Source organism: Pan paniscus, chromosome 17, assembly GCF_029289425.2.
Source record: "Pan paniscus chromosome 17, NHGRI_mPanPan1-v2.0_pri, whole genome shotgun sequence".
Taxonomy (NCBI): domain Eukaryota; kingdom Metazoa; phylum Chordata; class Mammalia; order Primates; family Hominidae; genus Pan; species Pan paniscus.
The window spans coordinates 63,352,725-63,375,778 of record NC_073266.2 but is presented as its reverse complement, the minus strand read 5'-3'; the positions used below and the strand labels follow the sequence as shown (position 1 = coordinate 63,375,778).

At 40.3% G+C, this 23,054-nt stretch overlaps 1 protein-coding gene across 2 annotated transcripts in view; it reads left to right on the top strand.

The window, feature by feature from the left end:
* The window catches only part of EPG5 (ectopic P-granules 5 autophagy tethering factor), a 121,450-nt gene that overhangs the window by 18,010 nt on the left and 80,386 nt on the right, over positions 1–23,054 (top strand). For both annotated transcript variants that reach the window (XM_055102749.2, XM_003830200.5), the window contains exons 5-13: positions 1,514–1,621; positions 2,530–2,603; positions 4,341–4,446; positions 6,982–7,096; positions 7,793–7,943; positions 11,340–11,495; positions 16,094–16,251; positions 20,236–20,390; positions 22,060–22,200. In XM_055102749.2, coding sequence (XP_054958724.1) covers positions 1,514–1,621; positions 2,530–2,603; positions 4,341–4,446; positions 6,982–7,096; positions 7,793–7,943; positions 11,340–11,495; positions 16,094–16,251; positions 20,236–20,390; positions 22,060–22,200 — 1,164 coding nt within the window. The remainder of the gene's footprint in view (positions 1–1,513; positions 1,622–2,529; positions 2,604–4,340; positions 4,447–6,981; positions 7,097–7,792; positions 7,944–11,339; positions 11,496–16,093; positions 16,252–20,235; positions 20,391–22,059; positions 22,201–23,054) is intronic.

The window sequence follows — 23,054 nt, the reverse complement described above, 5'->3', positions numbered from 1 at the left end:
AAGGGGACAGAGATAGACACAGTAGTCTTTGTTTTATTTCTTTCATAATTTAGGAATTATCTGTTATATCATTACATTTGGTCTTCAACTTTTTCAGCTAATTTATTTGATGAGTTTATTAATGACTTTTCTTTGATCATGATACATGGTAATAAGTTATTTATCTAGTGCATTATTGAGCACAAAGTATGTTTCTCTCTAATAAAGATTATGCTAAATGAACTCTGGACTTCAACTTTGAAAGAAATGGAAATGCAGGAAGTATGCGAAATTGAAGACTAGATGTATATTCAGAATATAGGTACAGGTTGAGGATTCCTAATTCAGAAATCTGAAATGATCCAAAATTCCAAACTTTTTGAGTGCTGATACGATGCCACAAGTGGAAAATTCCACACCTAAGTACTTAATAGAAACTTTGTCTCATGTACAGAATTACAAATGAATATTGTGTTCAGACTTATATTTCAGCCCCAAATGTATTAGTCCTTTTTCATGCTGCTGATAAAGACATACCTGAGACTGGGAAGAAAAGGAGGTTTAGTTTGACTTACAGTTCCATATGGCTGAGGAGGTCTCAGAATCATGGTGGAGGGCAAAAGGCACTTTGTACATGGTGGTGGCAAGAGAGAATGAGGAAGAAGCAAGAGGAGAAACCCCTGATAAACCCATCAGATCTCGTGAGACTTATTCACTATCATGAGAATAGCACGGGAAAGACCAGCCCCCATGATTCAGTTACCTCCCACTGGGTCTCTCCCACAATGGAGAAGAAGAATTCTGTCTTATTCTGGATGATAGAATTCAAGTTGAGATTTGGGTGGGAACACATCCAAACCATATCACCAAGATATCTTATTATCTTTATGCAAATATTCCAAAATCCGAAAAAATCTGAAATCTGAAATACTTCTGGTCTTGTGCATTTTAGATAAAGTATCGATCAAAAAATTTTCTATATGTCATTCTTTTTGTCATGTGATATTTAATGTCATGCTTAAAAATGTTTCTTTTAAGAGAAAGAAGAAAGGTAAAAGGATTTGGAAAACTTAGGAAAGATGTTGGGTGTGTTATGGGAAGAGGGCTATTTATTTATTGGTTATGTTTTTCAGTGGGGCTGCCTTGGATGCTCTTTTTAGGTTTGTACTAGAGTTCTTAAATGAAGGATAATGTTTCAAGCATACTTATTTGGATTTAAGAAACTATTACAAACTAAGAATAGATTAAACTACTTGACTTATATCTATGCACTTGTGGCCAGGAAATTAGTGATTTGTAATTTGCCAAAGAAGAAAAAGCTAGATTTGTAGAGAATCTGCTTATGATGTTATCATAGTACTCATAGATTTGTCGGCCTCGTAGAAACTCAGCAGTGAATAGTATTATCTTGTGTCTGGTTACTCTTTTGAAAGATTGCATGTATTGAAGCACTGGATAAATGACTTTACTAGACCCCTAGATAAATTATTTCTTTTATTAAAAATAGTGAGATCATATGACCTTTATTGTTCAGGTATCCGTGCTACAAAGAGTTGGCTGTCCTGGAGATCACCTCTTCCTTCTAAACCATATTCTTCGATGCCCCGCTGGTGTTAGTAAATGGGCTGTTCCTTTCATCCAGGTATGATGAATCATCAACTCATTCTGAGGGGTTGAGGGAGAGGTTTTATTAGACATTATTCCTGAAGAAATTGCTGAAAAAAAAAAGGACTATTTAAAAAAGAGTAATATTTAAAATAAAATTCTTAAAATATATCCAGTATACATTTATAAAAGTTCTTAGACTGAAACTTGTTGGGCTACCCATAACTGATAGTACAGACTGTACTAAGTCTGCTTGTAGTCTGGCTGGGTAGTTTCAGTCGCATTTAATTCTACACAATTCCTGTGTAGAAAGGCTCACCAGGACTTTTTTCCCGTGGTACTCAATACAGCTTCCTAAGTCAATCTGTCTTACACCACAGTTGGTACAGGTCAAACAGAAGCCACCACATCTCAAAATTCTTTAATATTAGCAGAGATCTCAGGTCTATGTGATCAACTCTTGTATACTTAGGAGTTGACTATGTGGTTTTTAGATTCTCCTCTCTGCTGTTGCCTTTGGGTCATTTTGTTACTCATAGCAACCACTTAGAATTTGCAGGAGCCAAAATGTTTGCCAAATTCAGCTTCTCCACACCTCCTTTTCTTTAGCACTTCTGGTGGCAAGAAGTCTGAATCTTATTAGGTAGAAGGAGGATTTTTTTTGTTTTTGTTTTGTCTCTCTTTGGATTAAAGTAGCAGTAGTGTCCTTCATCCCATGTTGTTACAGATAATTGGTGGAAACTTCTCAGTTACCTCTGCTCTTTGAGTACAGCTGACTCAGTGCCACCAGGTAACCCATGGGCTGTGCTTTACTCTTGTGTATTAGGTACCAGTTTCAGCTTTGTTCTCTTAACAGCAACTTTGGTCAGAATGCTTGTGAACCAAGATTATGGACACTTGGGTTATTTGTTTTCTACAGTATGCTTTTTGCTTTTCTGATTTCAGATCAAAGTGTTGCATAACCCATCAGGGGTCTTTCATTTTATGCAATCCCTTGCCCTGCTGATGTCTCCTGTCAAGTAAGTGTGCAAGAGCTTTGTGAAGTAGAGATTGAAATGCTTCTTTCTTCTAAAGGATTGGCTCCTGAAACTGCCTAGATCCAAAGAAGAACAGCTAAGGGAAGTGTTGGCATTCTAGAATTTAACATTGCAGATTTTCTTTGGGTTTGATACTTGTTTCAAAGTGACCCTTCAACTGCTTATATATAAGCAACCATTTTTATGGGTTCCCCCTTTTAGTGGGTCATATATACTATTGTGAAAGGTGCTACAGACAAAAAAGGTGATCTGTTTCTTGGAAGAAGAGATTTAATGCCAGAAGAGAAATAGCACAGAGAGATTTAAGTGCTAAATTGCGAAGCTATGCAATAGAAATGAAGAGAATAAAGAGTTGAGTGGAGTAGTCAGAGTGTTTCATGGTAACTGAGCTGTGTTTGAAGAATGGATTGGACTGGGCATGGTGGCTCACACCTGTAATCCCAGTACTTTGGGAGGCCGAGGCAGGTGGATCACCTGAGGGCAGGAGTTTGAGACCAGCCTGGCCAACATGGTGAAACTCCGTCTCTACTAAAAATACAAAAATTAGCCGGGCATGGTGGTGTAATCACCTATAATCCCAGCTACTTGGGAGGCTGAGGCAGGAGAATCATTTGAACCTGGGAGGCGGAGGTTGCAGTGAGCTGAGATCGTGTCACTGCACTGCAGCCTGGGTGATAGAGCGAAATTCCAACTGAAAGAAAAAAAAAAAAAGAATGGATTGGATTTCAGTAGGAGAATGGGACAATGGAGAACATGTAGGTGGGAGAACAGTGTGAGCAAAGGCCCCAGCACAGGTTAGGATAGCTGTACGGAGCACAGGTAGATCAGTGTGGCTGAAGCAAAGGTGTGTGCGGGAGCTGGTAATAGAGGTGAAGAACTCGGGTGGGTTGGATTATAGAAGTCCTTGAAATTAAATGAGGAGTTTAGATTTGATGATTCCTCTCCCTTACTGCCTTGGATACAAGGGCCTGCTCCTGCACTTGGTAGATAATGATTTGACTCACAAGTGTTTTTGCATTTATATCTATGTTTTGGCCCTAAACAAGCCTCTCCATTACCTTTTTTCTTTTTTTTTGAGATGGAGTCTCTCCCTTTCGCCAGGCTGGAGTGCAGTGGAATGATCTCAGCTCACTGCAACCTCCGCCTCCTGGGTTCAAGAGATTCTCCTGCCTCGGCCTCCTGAGTAGCTGGGACTACAGGCGTGTGCCACCACACCCAACTAATTTTTGTATTTTTAGTAGAGACGGGGTTTCACCATGTTGGCCAGGATGGTCTCGATCTCCTGACCTCATGATCCACCCCCCTCAGCCTCCCAAAGTGCTGTGATTACAGGCGTGAGCCACCGCGCCTCAGCCTCCATTACCCTTTTTTATTCAGTAAGTCATAGTTGCTAAAATAGTTTCCCTGGCAAGACTTTGTGAGCCTGGTTTGAGTTAAGGTCCGCAGCATATGTATTGAGGTCCTGCATCATGCAGGGAGCTGTGCTAGTGTAGCTGCTTTTCTGCAATTATTCATCATTACTAATTCAGAATGGTTGCATTCTCCACCAAAATTAGTGCAGTTTTATTAGCCTTGGTTTTTGGCCAGTTCTTATTCACTAATTTAAACCATTGGAAGATTGGGATGATGTGTGGCTCTTCTTCAGGGTGAGTAGAGAATCCACAATGCACTCACGTAGCCTACATCTAAGTGATGGGAGTGATTATTCTTGTCCTTTAGAAATCGAGCTGAGTTTATGTGCCACATGAAGCCCAGCGAGCGGAAGCCATCCTCCTCAGGGCCTGGGTCCGGGACTTGGACGCTAGTAGACGAAGGAGGAGAAGAGGTAACTTGTCATATCTGCATTATTTTGATGAATCATTGTGAACTCTTCTTATGCACCAAGTATTGTTCTAAGCACTTTTCACATAGTATCTCATTTAATTCTCTCAGCAACTCCATGAGGTAAAGACTTATGATTCCTATTTTATGGATGAGGAAACTGAGGTGCAGGGGTGTGAAGTATCTTAAGACTCTTAAACCATAGGGTCATTAAATGTGGAGCCTCCAGAGCCTATGCGTTGAGCCAGTGTGCTGTGCTGCACCCCTTCTCTAGAATATCATTCTGTTCAGCTGGGAGAATTTGGCACCTGGAAATTAAAGTCATATTACATAAGATGTATATTAGGAGTTTTTTTATGTAGTAACAAGTTGCTGGGGTTGGAGCCTCACCTACAGATGATATGAATCTGAGAAATAAAGAGCTGGAGCTTAGCAAAGTTTTCCCTTAACTCATAAACTTCTTATCCAGAAATTCTCATTTGAAAGATAGAAGATGGCTTTCCATTTTTGGTGAGAATTTAATGATCAAAATCCAGCTTCTCGAGATCACCCTTGTTAATTTTCCTTTCTACTATAGTCATTGTGGTTATATTTGTAAGCAGTTCTGTTCTCCAGCTAATTATCAGTTCTAGTCCTTTATTTTGGTCTGAATCTTGATTTGGTGTTCTTGTCTAGAATGTCCAGTGACCGATTTATTATAATCCCTCTCTTAAAAGGAGATGAAAGTATCCAGCCAACAGTTCTCAGAATGACAGCCGTGGCAGCTGTGGGATCGTGTCTGTGTATTTCCCAGAGTGCTCATTCAGAAGTAGGGAGCCCCCTTCACAGTCGTTTTTCTCTTCCTGAGACTTGCAGGAGGAGGTGGTCAGGTGGTGGTAAATGACGTGGATGTGCAGGCGTTTTTGCTAGAAACTGAGGAGTCATTCTGAAGCAAGCTTCTTAGGATCCAGTACAGATTGGTCTTTTAAAGATTGTAGTGGAGCAATATGTTTTTTTTAGAGTGGTCTTTCTTGGGGGAGAAGTCTTTTTTCCTGGTACGTTTCCTGCATTTAATCCCAGACAGATAATGATTAAGGAGCATTATAATTACATGTAATGATTAGGCGTTATAAATACTTCCAGTCAAAGTATTTGATTAATTATCTCACCCTGCATTGGTGCCTGGCTCCTGTTTAGCACTCCCTAAATATTCAGTGAATTCAAGAAGTTGAGGAGTAGATGAGAAAGTTGGGAGTGCCATTGCCTCAGAAAAGGCTGTAGGGAGGAAGGCACTCTTGAATTATCCACATTAGTGGTTTCTTGTTACTAGCTATATACTAGAATCACCTGGGCAACTTGCAAACCTTGCCCAGGCCCACACCCGGACATCCAAATAGTTAAAAGCTTCCCTGGGGGTTAAATGTACCGATGAGTTGAGAATAGCTAAGTTGAGAACTACTGCCTCAAGTAGAGTTTCTGAAATGCTTGTTAGCCATTTTAGACACATGATAAGAGTGTAAAAATTGAGTGACTTAAGGAAATTATGAATGATTTTGCATTAGTCCCTTGTTGAAATTGAGGTGATATATTATATTCTTCAGGTTCTCTGGATCTTTTTACTTCCTTCCCTTTTTAATGGTAGCGTATCTTAGGACATGAATCAACTTGGTTTCTAAGGTGACTTTAGTGCTCTGTGTCAAACAAAAAGACCGCAAAGATTTCCCCTATGTAATCTTTGTGTATGACCACTGTTATTTTTATACTGCTTTTGGCAGCACTAATTGACAACAGAACTTTAGTCACCTATAGCAAATGTCAGTTGCTTCGTCTTAAGTCTGTTGCATACTACATAGATCTTGATTTTGGGAGAAGAGAATTGCAGCTAACATAACTTTGAACTCTCATCTATGGTTCTTGTTTTTTTTGAGATGGAGTCTCGTTCTGTCACCCAGGCTGGAGTGCAATGGGGTGATCTCGGCTCACTGCAACCTCCGCCTCCCAGGTTCAAATAATTCTCATGCCTTGGCCTCCTAAGTTGTTGGGATTACAGGTGCATGCCACCACATCTGGCTAATTTTTGTATTTTTAGTAGAGATGGGGTTTCACCATGTTGCCCAGGCTGCTCTTGGACTCCTGACCTCAGGTGATCTGCCCGCCTCGGCCTTCCAAAGTGCTGGGATTATAGGCATGAGCCACCGCGCCTGGCCCATCTGTGGTTCTTTAATTGATGTTATCAAAGCACTGATCCCTATAAGGTCCTCACTCTAGAGGATTTCTTTTTTTCTATTTTCTTTGGGATGGACATTTAATGAGAGTAGTTTCTGTCACTTGCTGTGACCCAGATACATAAAAAATTGTGCTTGGAATTTCAGGGGATTTACTGTGTAACTGTCTGTGGAACTGATACTATAAATTGCTGTCCTGGAGAAAAGGTCCATGAAGACTCATGAGGATATCACATGTATACCATTGAGACCTGTGATAATTTAGCTCCTGTAACTCTAGATCATAGTGTGATCTGATCAAATCTGCTGACATGATTTTTTGTCTTTTCCCTTAGGATGAAGACCCTGAAACCAGTTGGATTCTCCTTAATGAAGATGATTTGGTTACCATTTTAGCACAGTTCCCCTTTCATGAACTCTTTCAACATCTTCTTGGGTTTAAAGCAAAAGGTAGACTCATTTCTCTTAAGTGTAAAATGTGGTAGTGGCAAGTGTAAACACAGGAACTCTGCATTGAGTCTTCTTTTTTTTTTTTGAGATGGAGTCTTGCTGTGTCGCCCAGGCTGGAGTGCAGTGGCGCGATCTCGGCCCACTGCAAGCTCTGCCTCCCAGGTTCACGCCATTCTCCTGCCTCAGCCTCCCGAGTAACTGGGACTACAGGCGCCCGCCACCACGCCTGGCTAATTTTTTGTATTTTTAGTAGAGATGGGGTTTCACTGTGTTAGCCAGGATGGTCTCCATCTCCTGACTTCGTGATCCGCCCGTCTCCGCCTCCCAAAGTGCTGGGATTACAGGCGTGAGCCCCCGTGCCTGGCCCGAGTCTTACTTCTTGTGTAGGCTCCAACTCGGGTTTCTTGTGCCTAGCTGTTCTAGGCTCCTCTTGTGCTTGTAATTTCGCACTTGGTGCTTAAATGTGAGAAAGCTAGCTAGCTTGCACATTGCCCAGCTTAAATAAATTGTTTTTAATTTGGCACATTGTCTCAAGTTTTTTCCCCATTTCATGTTGATATGGGAGCCAGAGTAATGAGACTGTCAGTTCTTCTCCACCTTGGCTTTGAGTCCTCATTAAAATATTTATACAGATGTATCCGTTCATGTTTTTTCATAGTAATTATGATTTTTTTCTTTTATCTGACTAACTTCTAGGTGATTATTTACCTGAAACAACAAGACCTCAAGAGATGATGAAAATTTTTGCCTTTGCCAACTCACTAGTGGAACTTCTGGCTGTGGGGTTAGAAACCTTTAATAGAGCACGCTATAGGCAGTTTGTGAAGCGAATTGGTTATATGATCAGGTAATACTGCTGTTGCTCTACCCTTCTCTGTTCCTTTCACCCTGGTCAAACACAGATACTGCATAATTGGGATGATGGACATTTTAGTTGTAAACCTCAGGTCTTATTTCTTGTAATAGTTAAGATTTTTTTCTTCACCATCTATAAGATGGGAATTTCATAATTGCTTCCAGTTAGAATATTTCGTTAATTATCTCAAATTTAACTGGCTTGCTAGATGATTGTTCTTGGAGTTGAGATCCCCAAAGCTGTTGCTGGGTTGAAGTCTGGGCGAGAGAGAAGGCATCTAGGAAAATACAGGCTCTTACTGCTTCAACTATCTTAATAAATTTAGAGAATATGTACTGCTTTTCTTTGAATTAATTTTATACTCTTTTTTCTGCTTTATTAATTTTAATTGTCTTTACTGGATCATTTCTTATAGCATATACGTATGCTGTTATTCAACTTTCTTCCCCACCCAAAAGAAACTCCATAAAACTACAAAACTTCTCTCCCTTCTTTCTTTTGCTCCCAAAACAAAATTACTTTTAATTCATTTATTTTATTTTTTATTTTTTTGAGACGAGTCTCGCTCTTTCGCCCAGGCTGGAGTACAGTGGGCACGATCTCGTCTCATTGCAACCCACGCCTCCTGGGTTCAAGCAATTCTTGTGCCTCAGCCTCCTGAGTAGCTGGGATTACAGGTGCGCACCACCACACCTGGCTAATTTTTGTATTTTTAGTAGAGACAGGGTTTCACCACATTGCCCAGGCTGGACTCAAGTGATCCATCTGCCTCAGCTTCCCAAAGTGCTGGGATTACAGGTGTGAGCCACCGTGCCTGGCTTAATTCATTTATTTTAGATATGTATACATTAGCTTTATAAATCAGACAAGTGATTACAGGATGCCCTGAAAGGGTGGGGGTCCCTTCTTTTTTTTTGAGACAGGGTCTCACTCTGTCACCCGGGCTGGAGTGCAGTGGTGCTATCTCGGCTCACTGCAACCTCTGCCTCCCAGGTTAAAGGCATTCTCCCACCTCAGCCTCCCGAATAGCTGGGACTATTGGTGTGTGCCACCACACCCAGCTAACTTTTTGTATTTTTAGTAGAAATGGGGTTTCACCATGTTGGCTAGGCGGGTCTCCAACTCCTGACCTCAAGTGATCTGCCTGCCTTGGCCTCCCAAAGTTCTGGGATTACAGCCATGAGCTACTGTGCCGGCCTGGGGGTCCCTCCTGAGGTCTAGAGAAAGCCTTGAGTATAGAGTTAGGAGAATGAGACAGTGGGAGGGAGGATGGCTGGTGACTTGGAGATAAATTTGTTAAAAGCTAAAAGCCCATCTACCTGTTATTAACAGAAGTCCATCCAGACATTTTTTTTCTGATTTTTCTTAATAAATAAGACCGTAAATAAAATTTGTCCATAAGCTCACTTACATGATGTAGGATTGCGTGCTTACTGTATGCCAGGACTGTGATTTCTTATTTTATTCTCTCAGTAACTCTATAGGAAGGACGTTGGTATCATTACTGTTTTAAGATCACTGTTTACATTATTGTGTAAATAACAGCTATAGTGTATTATGATTATTCTTTCTTTGTTTTTCTTTCCATCTGCTTACTTTTCTTTGTATCTAGTGCAGATTCTTCTCATACCTTCTAATTGCAGAACAATTTCCCATAAGGGCTTGCCTTCAGATCGTCTGTTAGTTCCCATTGTATTCCTCCATCCTCACTTGAACTTGCTTTTCCTCCCACCGCTACCCAAACAGCTCCTACAGATGAAGATCTCTAATGAACCTTGTGCTCCAGATCCAGTGGCCAGTTCTGGGTCTCTTCATCCTACTTGGCATCTCTCACGCAGCTTACATAGCAGCCTTTCTCGTAGTTAGTTGATCATTTTATCCTTAAAACATTTTCTTTCCTTGGCTTCCAGGATACCACATTCTCCTGATTTCTCCACCATTTCACTGACAGTCCCTTTTCTGCCTCCTTGGTTGTTTCATTCTCACTTCCAGACTTCTTAATGTTAGAGTGTCTCAGGGCTCAGTCCCTGGACCTCTCTTCTCTTTATCTACACTTTCTTTTTGAGATGTCATTCATTCATCTTTAAATATCTAAACACTGTTACAATTCTCAGAGTTATATTTCCAGCCCATACCTCTCTCATAAACACATTGTATATTCAGCTACCAACCGAGCACCTACACTTGGATGACTCATTAACATTGTAACGTAATGTTCTCAAAATGAACTCACTCTCCCCACCTCCCAAACTACTCCTCCCAGTTTCATTAAGTAGCAACTCTATTCTAGTTTCTCAGGCCAAAACACCTGGTGCCACCTGTGGCTTTTCTTTCTTTTATACCCCACATTCAATCTAACTGCAAATTTTATCATCTCCACCATCAAAATACCATCTTTTATCAAATCTAAAATGCCACCAATTATTTTTTAAGATATATTTTATATGCCACTAACATAGGGAAAATGCTGCCAAATTATGGCATCACATCATTAATATTAACATGGATTCTGACTTTCTAATTGCAGAGATACTAGTGTGAAAGACATGCATCCTTTTGAATCAATGAAACATGCTTTTTCCAGAATCTAGCTGCTTCTTAACGCCTTCACTGCTAGCACCCCATTTCATTCCTAAACCTCCTGACTTATCTTCCTGCTTCTGACTTTGCCCACCACCCGCTTCTGCCCTTTCCCCACCTCAGTGTATTCTTAAACAGCCAGTGTTCCTTATGAATTGTGAGTCAGCCCATTCACTGTCTGCCCAGGACCCTACCGTGCTCCCCACTGCACTCAGGGAAAAAGCCGACGTCCTCACAGTGGCCTGCAGGGCCCCTCACGATCTGGTTTCCTGTCACTTTTCTGATTTCATCTCCAGCCAGTCTACCTCTCAGCACACTGGCCTCCTTGCTGTTCCTAAACATACCTGACACCCCTCGGCACTTTTGCATTGGCTGTTTCTTCTACGTGGACACTCTTCTCATAGACACTTATGTGATTCCTCACTGTTTTCCAGACATTATCAAATGTCCCTCTTTAGTAAGCCCTTTCGTGCTCCCAACCCACCTCCTTACCCTGCCCACCCCTCCACCTCCAGACATACTTTATTCCTTTCTCTGGCTTTATCTTTCTCAGTGTCACTTACAACCATGTGACAGACTATATATGACTTTATTTTATTTGTTGTCTCTTTGCCCTTCACTAAATGTAAGCTCCATGAAGGTAGGATTTTATTTTCCCCATTTCATTACTTTCAGAACCTGGACAATAGTAGGTGGATAGTAGGTGCTCAATAAATATGTGTTGAATAAATGAATGTTGGAAATGTAATACAAAGGTTCAGATATTGAGCTAATGAAAAGTACTGTATTATCTTTCCTCATGCTCAGGATGACTCTTGGTTATGTAAGTGACCATTGGGCACAGTATGTGAGCCATAACCAAGGCTCAGGATTGGCCCAACAGCCCTACTCTATGGAGAAACTACAGGTTGAATTTGATGAACTGTTTTTGAGGGCTGTCCTACATGTGCTGAAGGCCAAAAGGTAAGTAAGACATATGATGATATTTAGTGAGAAGTAACTTCCTCACTAGTAAGAACCATTCGGTGAAAGCCACTTAAGTAGGTCTTTTATAATAGTTTCTTAGTGTATTTCATCTATTTCTTATCGAGGGCAAATTCTTGGGCCTTGGTTTCCTTATCTGTAGTACCCACCTGTTGACTGAAATGGTCTCTCTCTCTCTCTCTCAATTTCTTTCTGTTTTAAAATAACACTATTCTGGTGTCTCAGTTTTTTGCCACCCTGAACTTTTGGGGCAGCCTTGAGCAGGGGAAAACAAGGATAGATTCTATCTATCACATACCCACTGCAGTGCCTGCAGTGAGATGCAGTAGGTGTGCAGCATGTGGTGCAAATGATTTGCTGATTTTATTGTTCAATTTGCCTTCCGGTAAGGGTTTTAAGGTCTGGGAATGTCATGGATCTTGGTTCCCTGTCTTAGCTTTGTAAATGCTGTCTTTGGATCATGCTGTCTGTGCCACTGCTTACAGCCTAGGACCTGTTTGAGGCATAGGCAAGGGCATAGCTGCACATCCTGTGCTCCCTTCCCTGAGCCACTGGCCAAGTTGAGGAGTGGGCTCTGCTGCAGGATTATGCCCTCCACTAGGAGATGCGGGGCTGCCTCCACCCACACCCAGCTGTGCTTATGAACTACTGGCTCTCCCCTGCTTTGGCCCTCTCCTGAGCTAGCTGCCTACACTCCCTCTTGCCATGTGACTCTTAGCCTCAGCCCCTGATTTATTCTGTGTTGTATAGTAAGTTTGAGTCTTGGTCTGCCATTTACTGTTACCCTGGGAAAGTCGCTTAATATTTGTGGTCTCACTTTTTTCATTTGTAAAACGGAGATGGTGATAATGATACTACTGTTCCATTAACCTCATGGATATGTGATGAGGGTGAATTGTTGTAATATGAGGAAATACATTTTAAACCATAAAGGACTTTTCAAATGTAAGTGGGGGTTGTTCTTGTGTGGTTTCATCTGGGGAATAGAATAATCTAGAGACTTAGAGAAAGATCAGGAGGTCTTAGCTAAGTATTAACCACTTTTAGACACCGTGAAGGCATTGAGTCTAACTTAAATAGAACTTGGGTATAGAAATTTATCTTTTTTTTTGAGATGGAGTCTCACTTTGTTGCCCAGGCTGGAGTGTAGTAGCATGATCTTGGCTCACTGCAACCTCTGTGTCCTGGGTTCAAGCAACTCTTCCACCTCAGCCTTCCAAGTAGCTGGGATTACAGGCGCTTGCCATCATGCCCGGCTAATTTTTTGGGTTTGTAGTAGAGACGGGGTTTCACCATGTTGGCCAGGTTGGTCTTGAACTCCTGACCTGAAGTGATCTGCCCGGCTCAGCCTCCTAAAGTGCTGTGATTACAGACATGAGCCACCGCGCCTGGCCTTATCTTTAGATTACTCCTGTTATACTTATACCATAAATTTGGTGGTCTCATGAGATGCACCAAATCCTGTTCAGGACTGTGTCAGGGCATCAGTGCAGTAGCACCTGTCCACTGATGCTGGCCTGGTGCATGGGAGGAGTCTTCCTTCTCTGATCTGTCACTTGTTCTTGTGCTTGCTTAGTGGAGAGGCAAAGCTCTCATCCTAGTTACTTACTAGGGCTTATATATTGAGCTGTGAACCCTTCCTGTAACATTGTGTATATAATTTCACAAAGATAATTGTTTTAAAATGTTGACAGCTATTGTTCTTAAGTTTATTTTAGGAAACAAATTATATGAGAACCAGATATTTAAAGCCATGAAATTTAAATTTATTCGGCACTCAAATGGAAATTTCTGGCAATAGCTATCCCTTCAACCTAAAACAAAACTGAACTATACTAAAAGACAGACAACAAAAATATAAACCAGGGCTGGGCGTGGTGGCTCATGCCTGTAATCCCAGCACTTTGGTAGGCTGAGGTGGGTGGATCACCTGAGGTCAGGAGTTCGAGACCAGCCTGGCCAACATGGTGAAAACCCATCTCTACTAAAAATACAAAAATTAGCTGGGTGTGGTGGCAGGCACCTGTAATCCCAGCAACTCGGGAGGCTGAGGCAGAAGAATCGCTTGAACCCCGGAAGTGGAGGTTGCGGTGAGCTGAGATCGCGCCACTGTACTCCAGCCTCAGCAGCAGAGCAAGACTCTGTCTCAAAAAATATATATATATGTGTGTGTGTGTGTGTGTGTGTGTATATATGTGTGTGTATGTGTGTGTATATATGTGTGTATATATGTGTATATCTATATATGTGTGTGTATATATATATAAATACCTATATAAATATATACGTGTGTGTGTGTGTGTATATATATATGTGTGTGTGTGTGTATGTATATATATGCCAGACTTCCTGAATGTCTGCCATATAGGGAATTTTATAGCCTGAAATACACCCTGTTTGTGATATTACTTTTAAGTCCTCTACAATTTCCCTTCTTTGTTTTGGGGTATAAAACAGCATCAGGTCCCATGTGAAGTGTTAGGATAATTAATTAATAAGATAGAAACCTGGCCCAACTGACCTTAGAGAAGTTTCTTAATCTCTTGTTCAGAAGTCTAGCTGGCTTTTCCAGAGTCCAGGTGAGTGTGGGTTTGAACTACCAGTTGCCTGTTTAGGTTCATAGATGTGGATTAGGCATGCACTATTCATTTTTTTCTTAAATTTGGTTTATTTGTAATTAGATAATTTGTAATTGGATGATTTGTAGTAGTTGTGCCTCAATTATGGCAACAGCTTTGAGTGCCTCATATTTTTTTAAGTTTTTTTTTTTTTTTTTTTTAATTTAATAGCGGGTAAGTTGCTGTACATTCCTTTGCAGATTTCCTTTTTTTTTTTTTTTTGAAATGGAGTCTCACTCTGTTGTCCAAGATGGAGTTCAGTGGCACCATCACTGTAACCTCCGCCTCCCAGGTTCAAGCGATTCTCCTGCCTCAGCCTCCCGAGTAGCTGAGACTATAGGCGCACACCACTGTGCCCAGCTAATTTTTATATTTTTAGTAGAGATGGGGTTTCACTACATTGGCCAAGCTGGTCTCGAACTCCTGACCTCAAGTGATTTGCCCGCCTCAGCCTCCCAAAGTGTTGGGATTACAGGCGTCAGCCACCGCATCCAGCCATTCCTTAGCAGATTCTGACTTGGGGTATGGCCACCATCCTGATACAAGTGTTTTTTTTTAGTTGTGATAACATTTACATACAATTTTAATAAGCATCTATTGAGTGCTGATTGTTTTTGAGATACTGGTTTAAGTAGCAGATAATTAAAATACAAGGTTCTAGTTATAAACTGGTTTATATAAAAATGAACAAGACCTGGTTTCTGCTCTCAAATTGCTGTTAGGTTAGTATGTCATATGTAAATTACAGTACTATGAGGGGTTTCTCATGTTGTGTTTTAAGAATCACTTGAGTCTGAGTCACCAAGGGTGACTATAAAAGGTGTAAATTCTTGTGCCCCAGCTGTGACCTACAAAATCATGGTCTCTATAGGTGAGGCTTGGGAATCTGCATTTTCCAGAAAGTCTCCAGGTGGTTTTTCTGCCACTTCAGTGTGGGGATCACTGGCAGAATGTATGATGATGGCAAAGTCAGGTATGGATGGAGTTCTGTAATAGTGCAGAGGAGGAAGTCCAAGGAGGGCTTGACCCATGGAAGGAGCCATCCTGGAGGTGTGGGGTCTCTCCAGGCTTGCTGGAATGCAGTGGTAACTGAAGGAGGGCAGAGAGGGCTGTGGTTGGAAATACGATTCAGAGCCATACTGTGGAAGCCTTTGAATGTGGGCTGAGGAATTTGAACTTTGTTCAGTGTTCAGAGAGGAGTACTGGATGGATTTTGATTTTCCTCCCACCCACTGCGCATGTGTCTGTGGGCACACGTGTACCTGTGTGTGTGCTCAGACACACACATCCACAGCTGGCCTCTCTGCCATCCACTACTGTGTGTGCCTTAGTAGCCTGTGTGCGTTGGTGCTAATATCCATAATAATAATTATTATTATTTTTGAGATGGAGTTTCACTCGTGTTGCCCAGGCTGGAGTGCAATGGTGTGATCTTGGCTTACTGCAATCTCTACCTCCTGGGTTCAAGTGATTCTCCTGCCTCAGCCTCCCAAGTAGCTGGAATTACAGGCACGTACCACCACGCTTGGCTAATTTTGTATTTTTAGTAAAGATGGGGTTTCACCGTGTTGGTCAGGCTGGTCTCGAACTCCTGACCTCAAGTGATCCACCTGCTTCGGCCTCCTAAAGTGTTGGGATTACAGGCGTGAGCCACCACGCCCGGCCATATCCATAATTATTGTCTTGGTTTTTGTGAGTATGGTTTGAGTTGATATTGTACATACATGTATACACACACACATGCACACATTGTAGTGGTTAGAACAGTCCCTGGCACAGACTGGGTGGTTTGTATTTGCTGTTATTCTTAGCCATCCTTGAGGTGTTTATGACTAAAGCATATTAGAAAAATCGTAGTGTGATTTAAGAATCTTTTTTTCCTTGAGAGCCAATGGTTTGTCTACTTTCTTAGTGTAATGAAGCTGATTAATAAATAAAATGATTCCTGCTTACATGCAGACTTGGCATTTGGCTGTTTATGTCCGAGATGCCCTTTGGGACTCTGTCTGTGCAAATGCTGTGGAAGCTCTTCTACCTCATGCACCAGGTGGAGAGCGAGAACCTGCAGCAGCTCTCCTCCTCCCTGCAGCCCGCCCAGTGCAAGCAGCAGCTCCAAGGTACAGCCCCGCCGAGCAGTCGGCGTCCAGCCCTCCCTATCTTTTTGTGCTTCTCTTCAGGGCTTAATTTTTACTTTTAGAAGGACTAAGAGAAAATGTTTTACTCTACATACTCATGTGTAATGATTTTGAAATTCAGGAGACTGCTTCACAGTTTTGATGTATTAAATAGCAACTAGCGTATCTGAAATCAAAATTTGATTAGTCCCAAGCAGTATGCCAATACACACAATATTCTAACTTTTAGGAGGCACTTTTTTGCACGTGTGTGTGAAATTATTCTAGTTGACAGTTGTATTAACAGATATGTATCAATTGTCTAGAAATTTGTTAAGGCTTTGTGCCCAGCCATTTTAATATCTTTCTTTTATTGCTGTTTTTTTAAAGTTGTATTGTTTTTATGAACTAAAGATGTAGACAGGTGTACTTTAAAAATTAATTTTGGTGAAAACTTAAGTTTTTGCGTCATACCACCTCTAAACTATAGGATATTTATTTATTTTTATTTTTTATTTTTTTTGAGACAGGGTCTCACTCTGTCACCCAGGTTGGAGTGGAGTGGTGTGCTCTTGGCTGACTGCAACCTCCACCTCCTGGGTTCAAGTGATTCTAGTGCCTCAGCCCCCTGAGTAGCTGGGCTTACAGCTCCACGCCACCACACCTGGCTAATTTTTGTATTTTTAGTAGAGACATGGTTTCATCATGTTGCCCAGGCTGGTCTTGAACTCCTGACCTCAGGTGATCTGCCTGCCTCGGCCTCCCAAGTGCTGTGATTACAGGCGTGAGCCACCATGCCTGGCCAGGATATTTACTTACAACAAAATTATAATGTTCAAAATGAAAAACACCATTTAATTAGATGTATGTTGTAGCGATTTTAAAAAACTACCCTATACATTAAAAAAGATAGACAATTTACTGAAATACAAGATTTAAAAAAAACAACAAAGATAATTCTGTTTTCCAAATGTTTTTTCCTTCACAGCAGGAAGTAAAGGCTGTTTTCCAAATTTTTAAATGTCTGTATCACTTAAAAGAAAATCATATACTTTAAAAATTATTGAGCCTCTACTGTTTGCAAAGTAGTTTCTGCAGACATTCATGATTTATTTTTTTATTTCCATTTCTTTTTTTTTTTTTTTTTTTTTGAGAATGAGCATTGCCCTGGCTGGAGTGCAGTGGTGCAACTTCAGCTCCCTGCAACTTCCATCTCCCGGGCTCAAGTGATTCTCCTGCCTCAGCCTCCTGAGTAGCTGGGATTACAGGTGTGCACCACCATGCCCAGCTAATTTTTATATTTTAGTAGAGACAGGGTTTCACATTGTTGGCCAGGCTGGTCTTGAACTCCTGACCTCAAGTTATCCACCTGCCTTGGCCTCCCAAAATGCTGGGATAATAGGCGTGAGCCACCGCACTCAGCCTCCATTTCTGTCTCTCTAGATTGATGTCTTTATTCTTCTGTTTCTGTTTTTTTCTTTTATGGGGCTCTGCATGCGTCCTCTTTTGTCCCTTTCTGTTTTTCTTTTTATCTTCTTAGTGGTAGCTCTGGATTCCTTATATTATTATTCTTTGTAAAATGCTTCTCCACTGTCCTGGGGGCAGTGCTTCTATTAGACCATTGCCGTGGTTGGACCTGGGCTTACGAGTGAGCTAGGTGAGAGGTCTCACAGCCATTGTCTGTCCTCTGGCAGCTATTTCTGTGGTTGAAATAGCTAACGCAGAAGCAGACATTTCCTTTGGAAGTGCCTGGGATGGTCAGCAGCACTTCTTTATATACCTGAGTCCTGGGTAGGTCTCCTTTGTAGTGTCATCTCCCTTCATTGCGGACTTACTATCTGCCAGGCTCTGTGTTAGCATGTGGCAGATGGAGCCGATGTCGAATAGCTCAGCTCTGTAGTGGATGTGTTTCCAGACCCTGAAGCGGCAGTACCAGCCTTGCCTTGCCCTAGAGCTTTGGATCCTGCTGCTGGAGTTTTCTGTCTGGACTCCAGGCTCCCATGGCACTTTTATCTTTATCTCCCTTAGGGCCTGTATCATCTGACACAGGAGTTAGTGGCACAGTAGAGAAGTTTCATCTGCCTTACTATGTTCCAGCCTTGAGAGTGGAGTCTTTGCAAAATTTGATCTTCCTGCTCTAATTTGCTGTTTTTTCATCTTCTCCTTTGCTTAATCTTTTATATACCAATTTTGTTAGGAGGCTTGATTTTTATTGTTTGTGGAAGAATAAGGCTTCCTAGCATCTTTTCCCTTCCTCACTTTTTATATTTAGTAAATGCCAGAAGTGCTTATTCTTTATAATCAGTTCTTATTTATCTGTGGTAATGGGAGTAGGGTGAGCTTGAAATCAGTTTCCAGGGAACAAATTTTAACTAGTTTTAACATTTCCTAACTAGCAGATTTCTTAGCAGTGATTGTTAAAAACCAGTCTGTTTTAATTTGGCTTCTTTTTGTTTATTTCTAGTCTGATCAACATTCTGACTACTAGTAAAGTGTAGCCATAAGCAAATCTGATGATAAATAAATGTAGAAATGTGTTTGTTTGTCCTTATAGTTAATATTTTAAAAGCTAATTAGAAAGTTATTTCACTTTCCCATTGTTTTTTCTATAGAGTTATTTAAAATATAAGGCCTTTTCCTTGATTTGTACCATAAACATTGTAAGTTTGAATGATAATTCTTTTATTTCTTTTTAAATATCCTTTCACAATGTAAGTTAGAATGATCATGCCAATTTTCATTATTCTGGGAATACTTTGTGTAATAATTTCCACTATAAATCCAATTTGGAGATGGAAAATGAAAATTGGTTTGGTAAATGTCCCAGAGTTATTTTGAAAATGCAGGAAATTTGGTGAGCTATCTACCTTGGTTTCTCAAATGTGTAAATATGAAAAGAATTATTGGCTTGTTGCCTTCTTACTGTCAAAAGTTCCATCAAGGATATATATATATATATAATTTAATTTTATTATTATTATTTTTTTGAAATGGAGTCTTGCTGTGTTGCCCAGGTGGGAGTACAGTGGTGTGATCTTGGCTCACTGCAACCTCTGCCTCCCAGGTTCAAGTGATTCTCCTGCATCAGTCTCCCGAGTAGCTGGGACTACAGGCATGTGCCACCATGCCCAGCTAATTTTTGTATTTTTAGTAGAGACGGGGCTTCACCATGTTGGCCAGGCTGGCCTCAAACTCCTGACCTCAAGTGATCTGTCCACCTTCGGCCTCTGAAAGTGCTGGGATTACAGGTGTGAGCCACAGCGCCCGGCCAAGCACATATATTTTTAAAATGGGCTTTTTTTCCTTTCTGCTGTAGAACTTTGCATGTAGTTTACTGTCATGTGTATTTGTGAATATTGCTTCCTAATGGCAGAATTTAGTATTGCTTATATAACATCCTTTGTGATATAGGCAAAACATATCACATTTATTATATTGTTTATGACATTCATTAGTATTTCAGTTATGGTTATAACTAATTTCTTGCCCCCAGTTTTTCTTCATAAGCAAATCTCTTTTTTTTGTAATGCCCTATTTGTGCCAAGTAGTTGCTAGTATTAGCAGTTTTCATTAGTCAGGTCTTTGTCTGACGGTTACCAAGTAGCTTCAAGTGTGCCTTTGAAGTTGGCAGTACTGCCTTTGAAGGTGACTGCCTAGTGACAGCAGCAGTGCTTTGCAGTTAACTAAGCATGTCACCAGTGACATGCTATTTAATCTTCTTATTAAATAACCTTTTGAGACAGATGTGGGTACTGAAGCTAAGAGATGTTAAATGTCTTCTGTGAGGCTACATTATATTTAGAGTTTGTTGGAATTTCAGAGGCCATCTGGTCCAGCCTTATTCCTGATGCCTGTAGAAATCTATTTTGGAACAAAGAAAGACCTTTTGTGTCTTTAAATATTCCTAAATCTTTTTCTCTGAAAGAGTGATTAAAAGATATAAATTTATTCTTTCTCCACTCTAATTATCTTGATATGAACTTGCAGACCCAGAACATTTTACCAACTTTGAGAAGTGTCTTTCTTCTATGAATAGCTCAGAAGAGATTTGCCTTCTGACTACCTTTGCTCAGATGGCTCAGGCCAGAAGAACCAATGTGGATGAAGACTTCATAAAAATTATTGTTCTGGAGATATATGAGGTTAGAATATGAAGTTTTATAAATCAGCTAAAAATGTTTTCTTTTGTATTGTCCATCTGTTGATTTTTTGGGAGATTGCTTTTACAAATTGTGACTTATTTAGCTACTGTCTACACTTTTGAGAAGGGATAGAGAATCAGTGGAACATTATTTTGCTACAGGGATTATTGAAAATGTGAATTATATCCATTCCCCAGTACTTATTATCTTTTGAAATTTGTTGCACCAGTTTCAGTAAGGGAGAGACAATGTGACACAGCCTGACACTTACAGTTTTTATGATGCATGTTTCCCTCCCCCCGACCCCTTCAACTAAACTCTTCCACTCTGGCTAGTAGCAGAAACCTAGCTTCCCAGCCAGTTTAAATGAGATGGTGGGAAGAATATTGAACCTGGAGTTAGGATACCTGAGTTTTAACTCTGCTATTAATTGGCCATCTCACATCAAAAAAGATAACTTATTACCCCAGGCTTCATTTTCCTCATCTGTAATATGAAATCACAGGCTGGGATGAGATCCTTGCATTCTTCTTCTTTTCACTGAGCCATCCGTGAGGGTGGAGGGGAGTGAAATTTGGACCCCTGAGCATCTAGGGACTAGCCCAAAGTGGTTACCAAAATGTTCATTGGAGTTTTTTGTGTATTTAAAAAGCCCTGCACATTTTACATTTTAAGCTGTCATTTATCTGTTGCTCTGTGTACAAAATATCTCCTCCAAAGTATTCAAGTGTACTCAAGTAAAATTATGTTTGAAGATGATTATTTGGGTTTTATTATCTTCCCCTAATAATCCAGTTTGAGAATGACAAACCTGGATGTTCTTTCCAGGATCAAATACTTGATTCAGCTGTTCCTATACTGGTACTTCATAACCATGCATAAAGTTAAGATCTCGATGGATCTGGAATTCAGACTATCTTCATGATCTGAAAAACTTGGGGAGAGAAGACATATTTTCACAGACATTAAGTGACATTCTCAAGATCTGTTGCTAAAGTAATATTTATGCTCTTGAGTAAAGTTTCCAGTGTTTTGACCAGGAGTCACAATAAAAATTACATTCTATATTACATTCTGATCCTGTGTGTGTATGTACAATTGAAGCAATACTTAATCTACCTGTGATACACTATTACATTTTTCTATTTTATTTTATTCTGTTATTTTTCTGTATATTCCATTGTGTTAAAAAACACCATTGGCATTAATGGATTGTAACATACACTTTGGAAGACATAATTCAAAAGGAGTTGGTAAACAATGTTTTAGAAGATCTTGTAGTTAGGGATCTTATTTTGTAGGGGAATCTAGGCATTTCCATGAAATGCATTCTGATTTTCATCATTGTAGTGATTTCCTCAAATTTAGAAAAGTTTTGAAACTGCAGGAACCATTTTATTGTTACCGACAGACTTTGGGATATACTTTTTGAATCCACACTTGAAGTCATTGTTATAAAAAGTTGCCATTCTCTTATATTCCTCTCCCTCCACCTTTTGGCCTCAGAGTAGACAGTTGCCTGTATGAAGTTTTAACATTTTTTGGAACATAGTGTCAACTAAGGCTCAATGTAAGATTCTTTCTGCTTTGCTTGAAAAAACTATATAAGTGTGTTTTGACTGCTAATTGATATTAAAAGGCCATCTTCTTCCCCCTTCCCCCCATTTAGGTATCTTATGTCACCTTGTCTACCAGAGAGACTTTTTCAAAGGTTGGTCGAGAGCTTTTAGGGACTATCACAGCTGTTCACCCTGAGATAATTTCCGTCCTTCTGGATAGAGTTCAAGAGACCATTGACCAGGTTGGAATGGTAAGAGCACTGATTTTGTTTGTTTCTGTTTTTTTAAATCTTGGAGTAATGGAACATTGGCAAAAATAGGAAGGTTCTTGGGAATGATCTTGTCACTAGGAGTATAAACAGGATGAAAAGAACTAACATTTACTGTGCCGGCCTCTGTGTCATTCACCACACCAACTTGGGATTAGCTGCTGCTTATAAAAAGATGTGATTGTTTCTCTCAAATCTCAAGGTTGACTTTTCCACCTCGTTCAATAACATATTTTTACTTTACTTATGACCTATAGTTAATTAACAATTTTTATTTCATAATTTGTTTGGCTTTCATAGTTTTTATATTTTATACTTGGAGTAAACAACTGACAAAGAAGGTCCTATTTAAAGTCAGCCAAAAGCAAAATAAATAGTATGTAGTAACTTAAGTTGAGGAGGACACATTTAATTTGTTTCTGTCATTTGTCACAATCCCTTTTGCAATCTTCATGTAGTTTTTCAAAAGTTTTCTTGAGATGTAATTCACATACCATACAATTTACCTATTTAAAGTATATACGTCAGTGGTTTTTAGTCTATTCACAGATATGTGCAACTCTCAACACAGTCAATTTTAGAGCATTTTCATCACCTCAAAAACCCTTAGACTTCAGCTATCACTTTTTTTTTTTTTTGAGATGGAGTTTTGCTCCTGTTGCCCAGGCTGGAGTGCAGTGGCTCAATCTCGGCTCACTGCAACCTCTGCCTCCCTACAACCTCTGCCTCCCAGGTTCAAGTGATTCTCCTATCTCAGCCTCCCAAGTAGCTGGGATTACAGGCGCCCGCCACCATGCCCAGCTAATTTTTTTGCATTTTTAATAGAGACGGGGTTT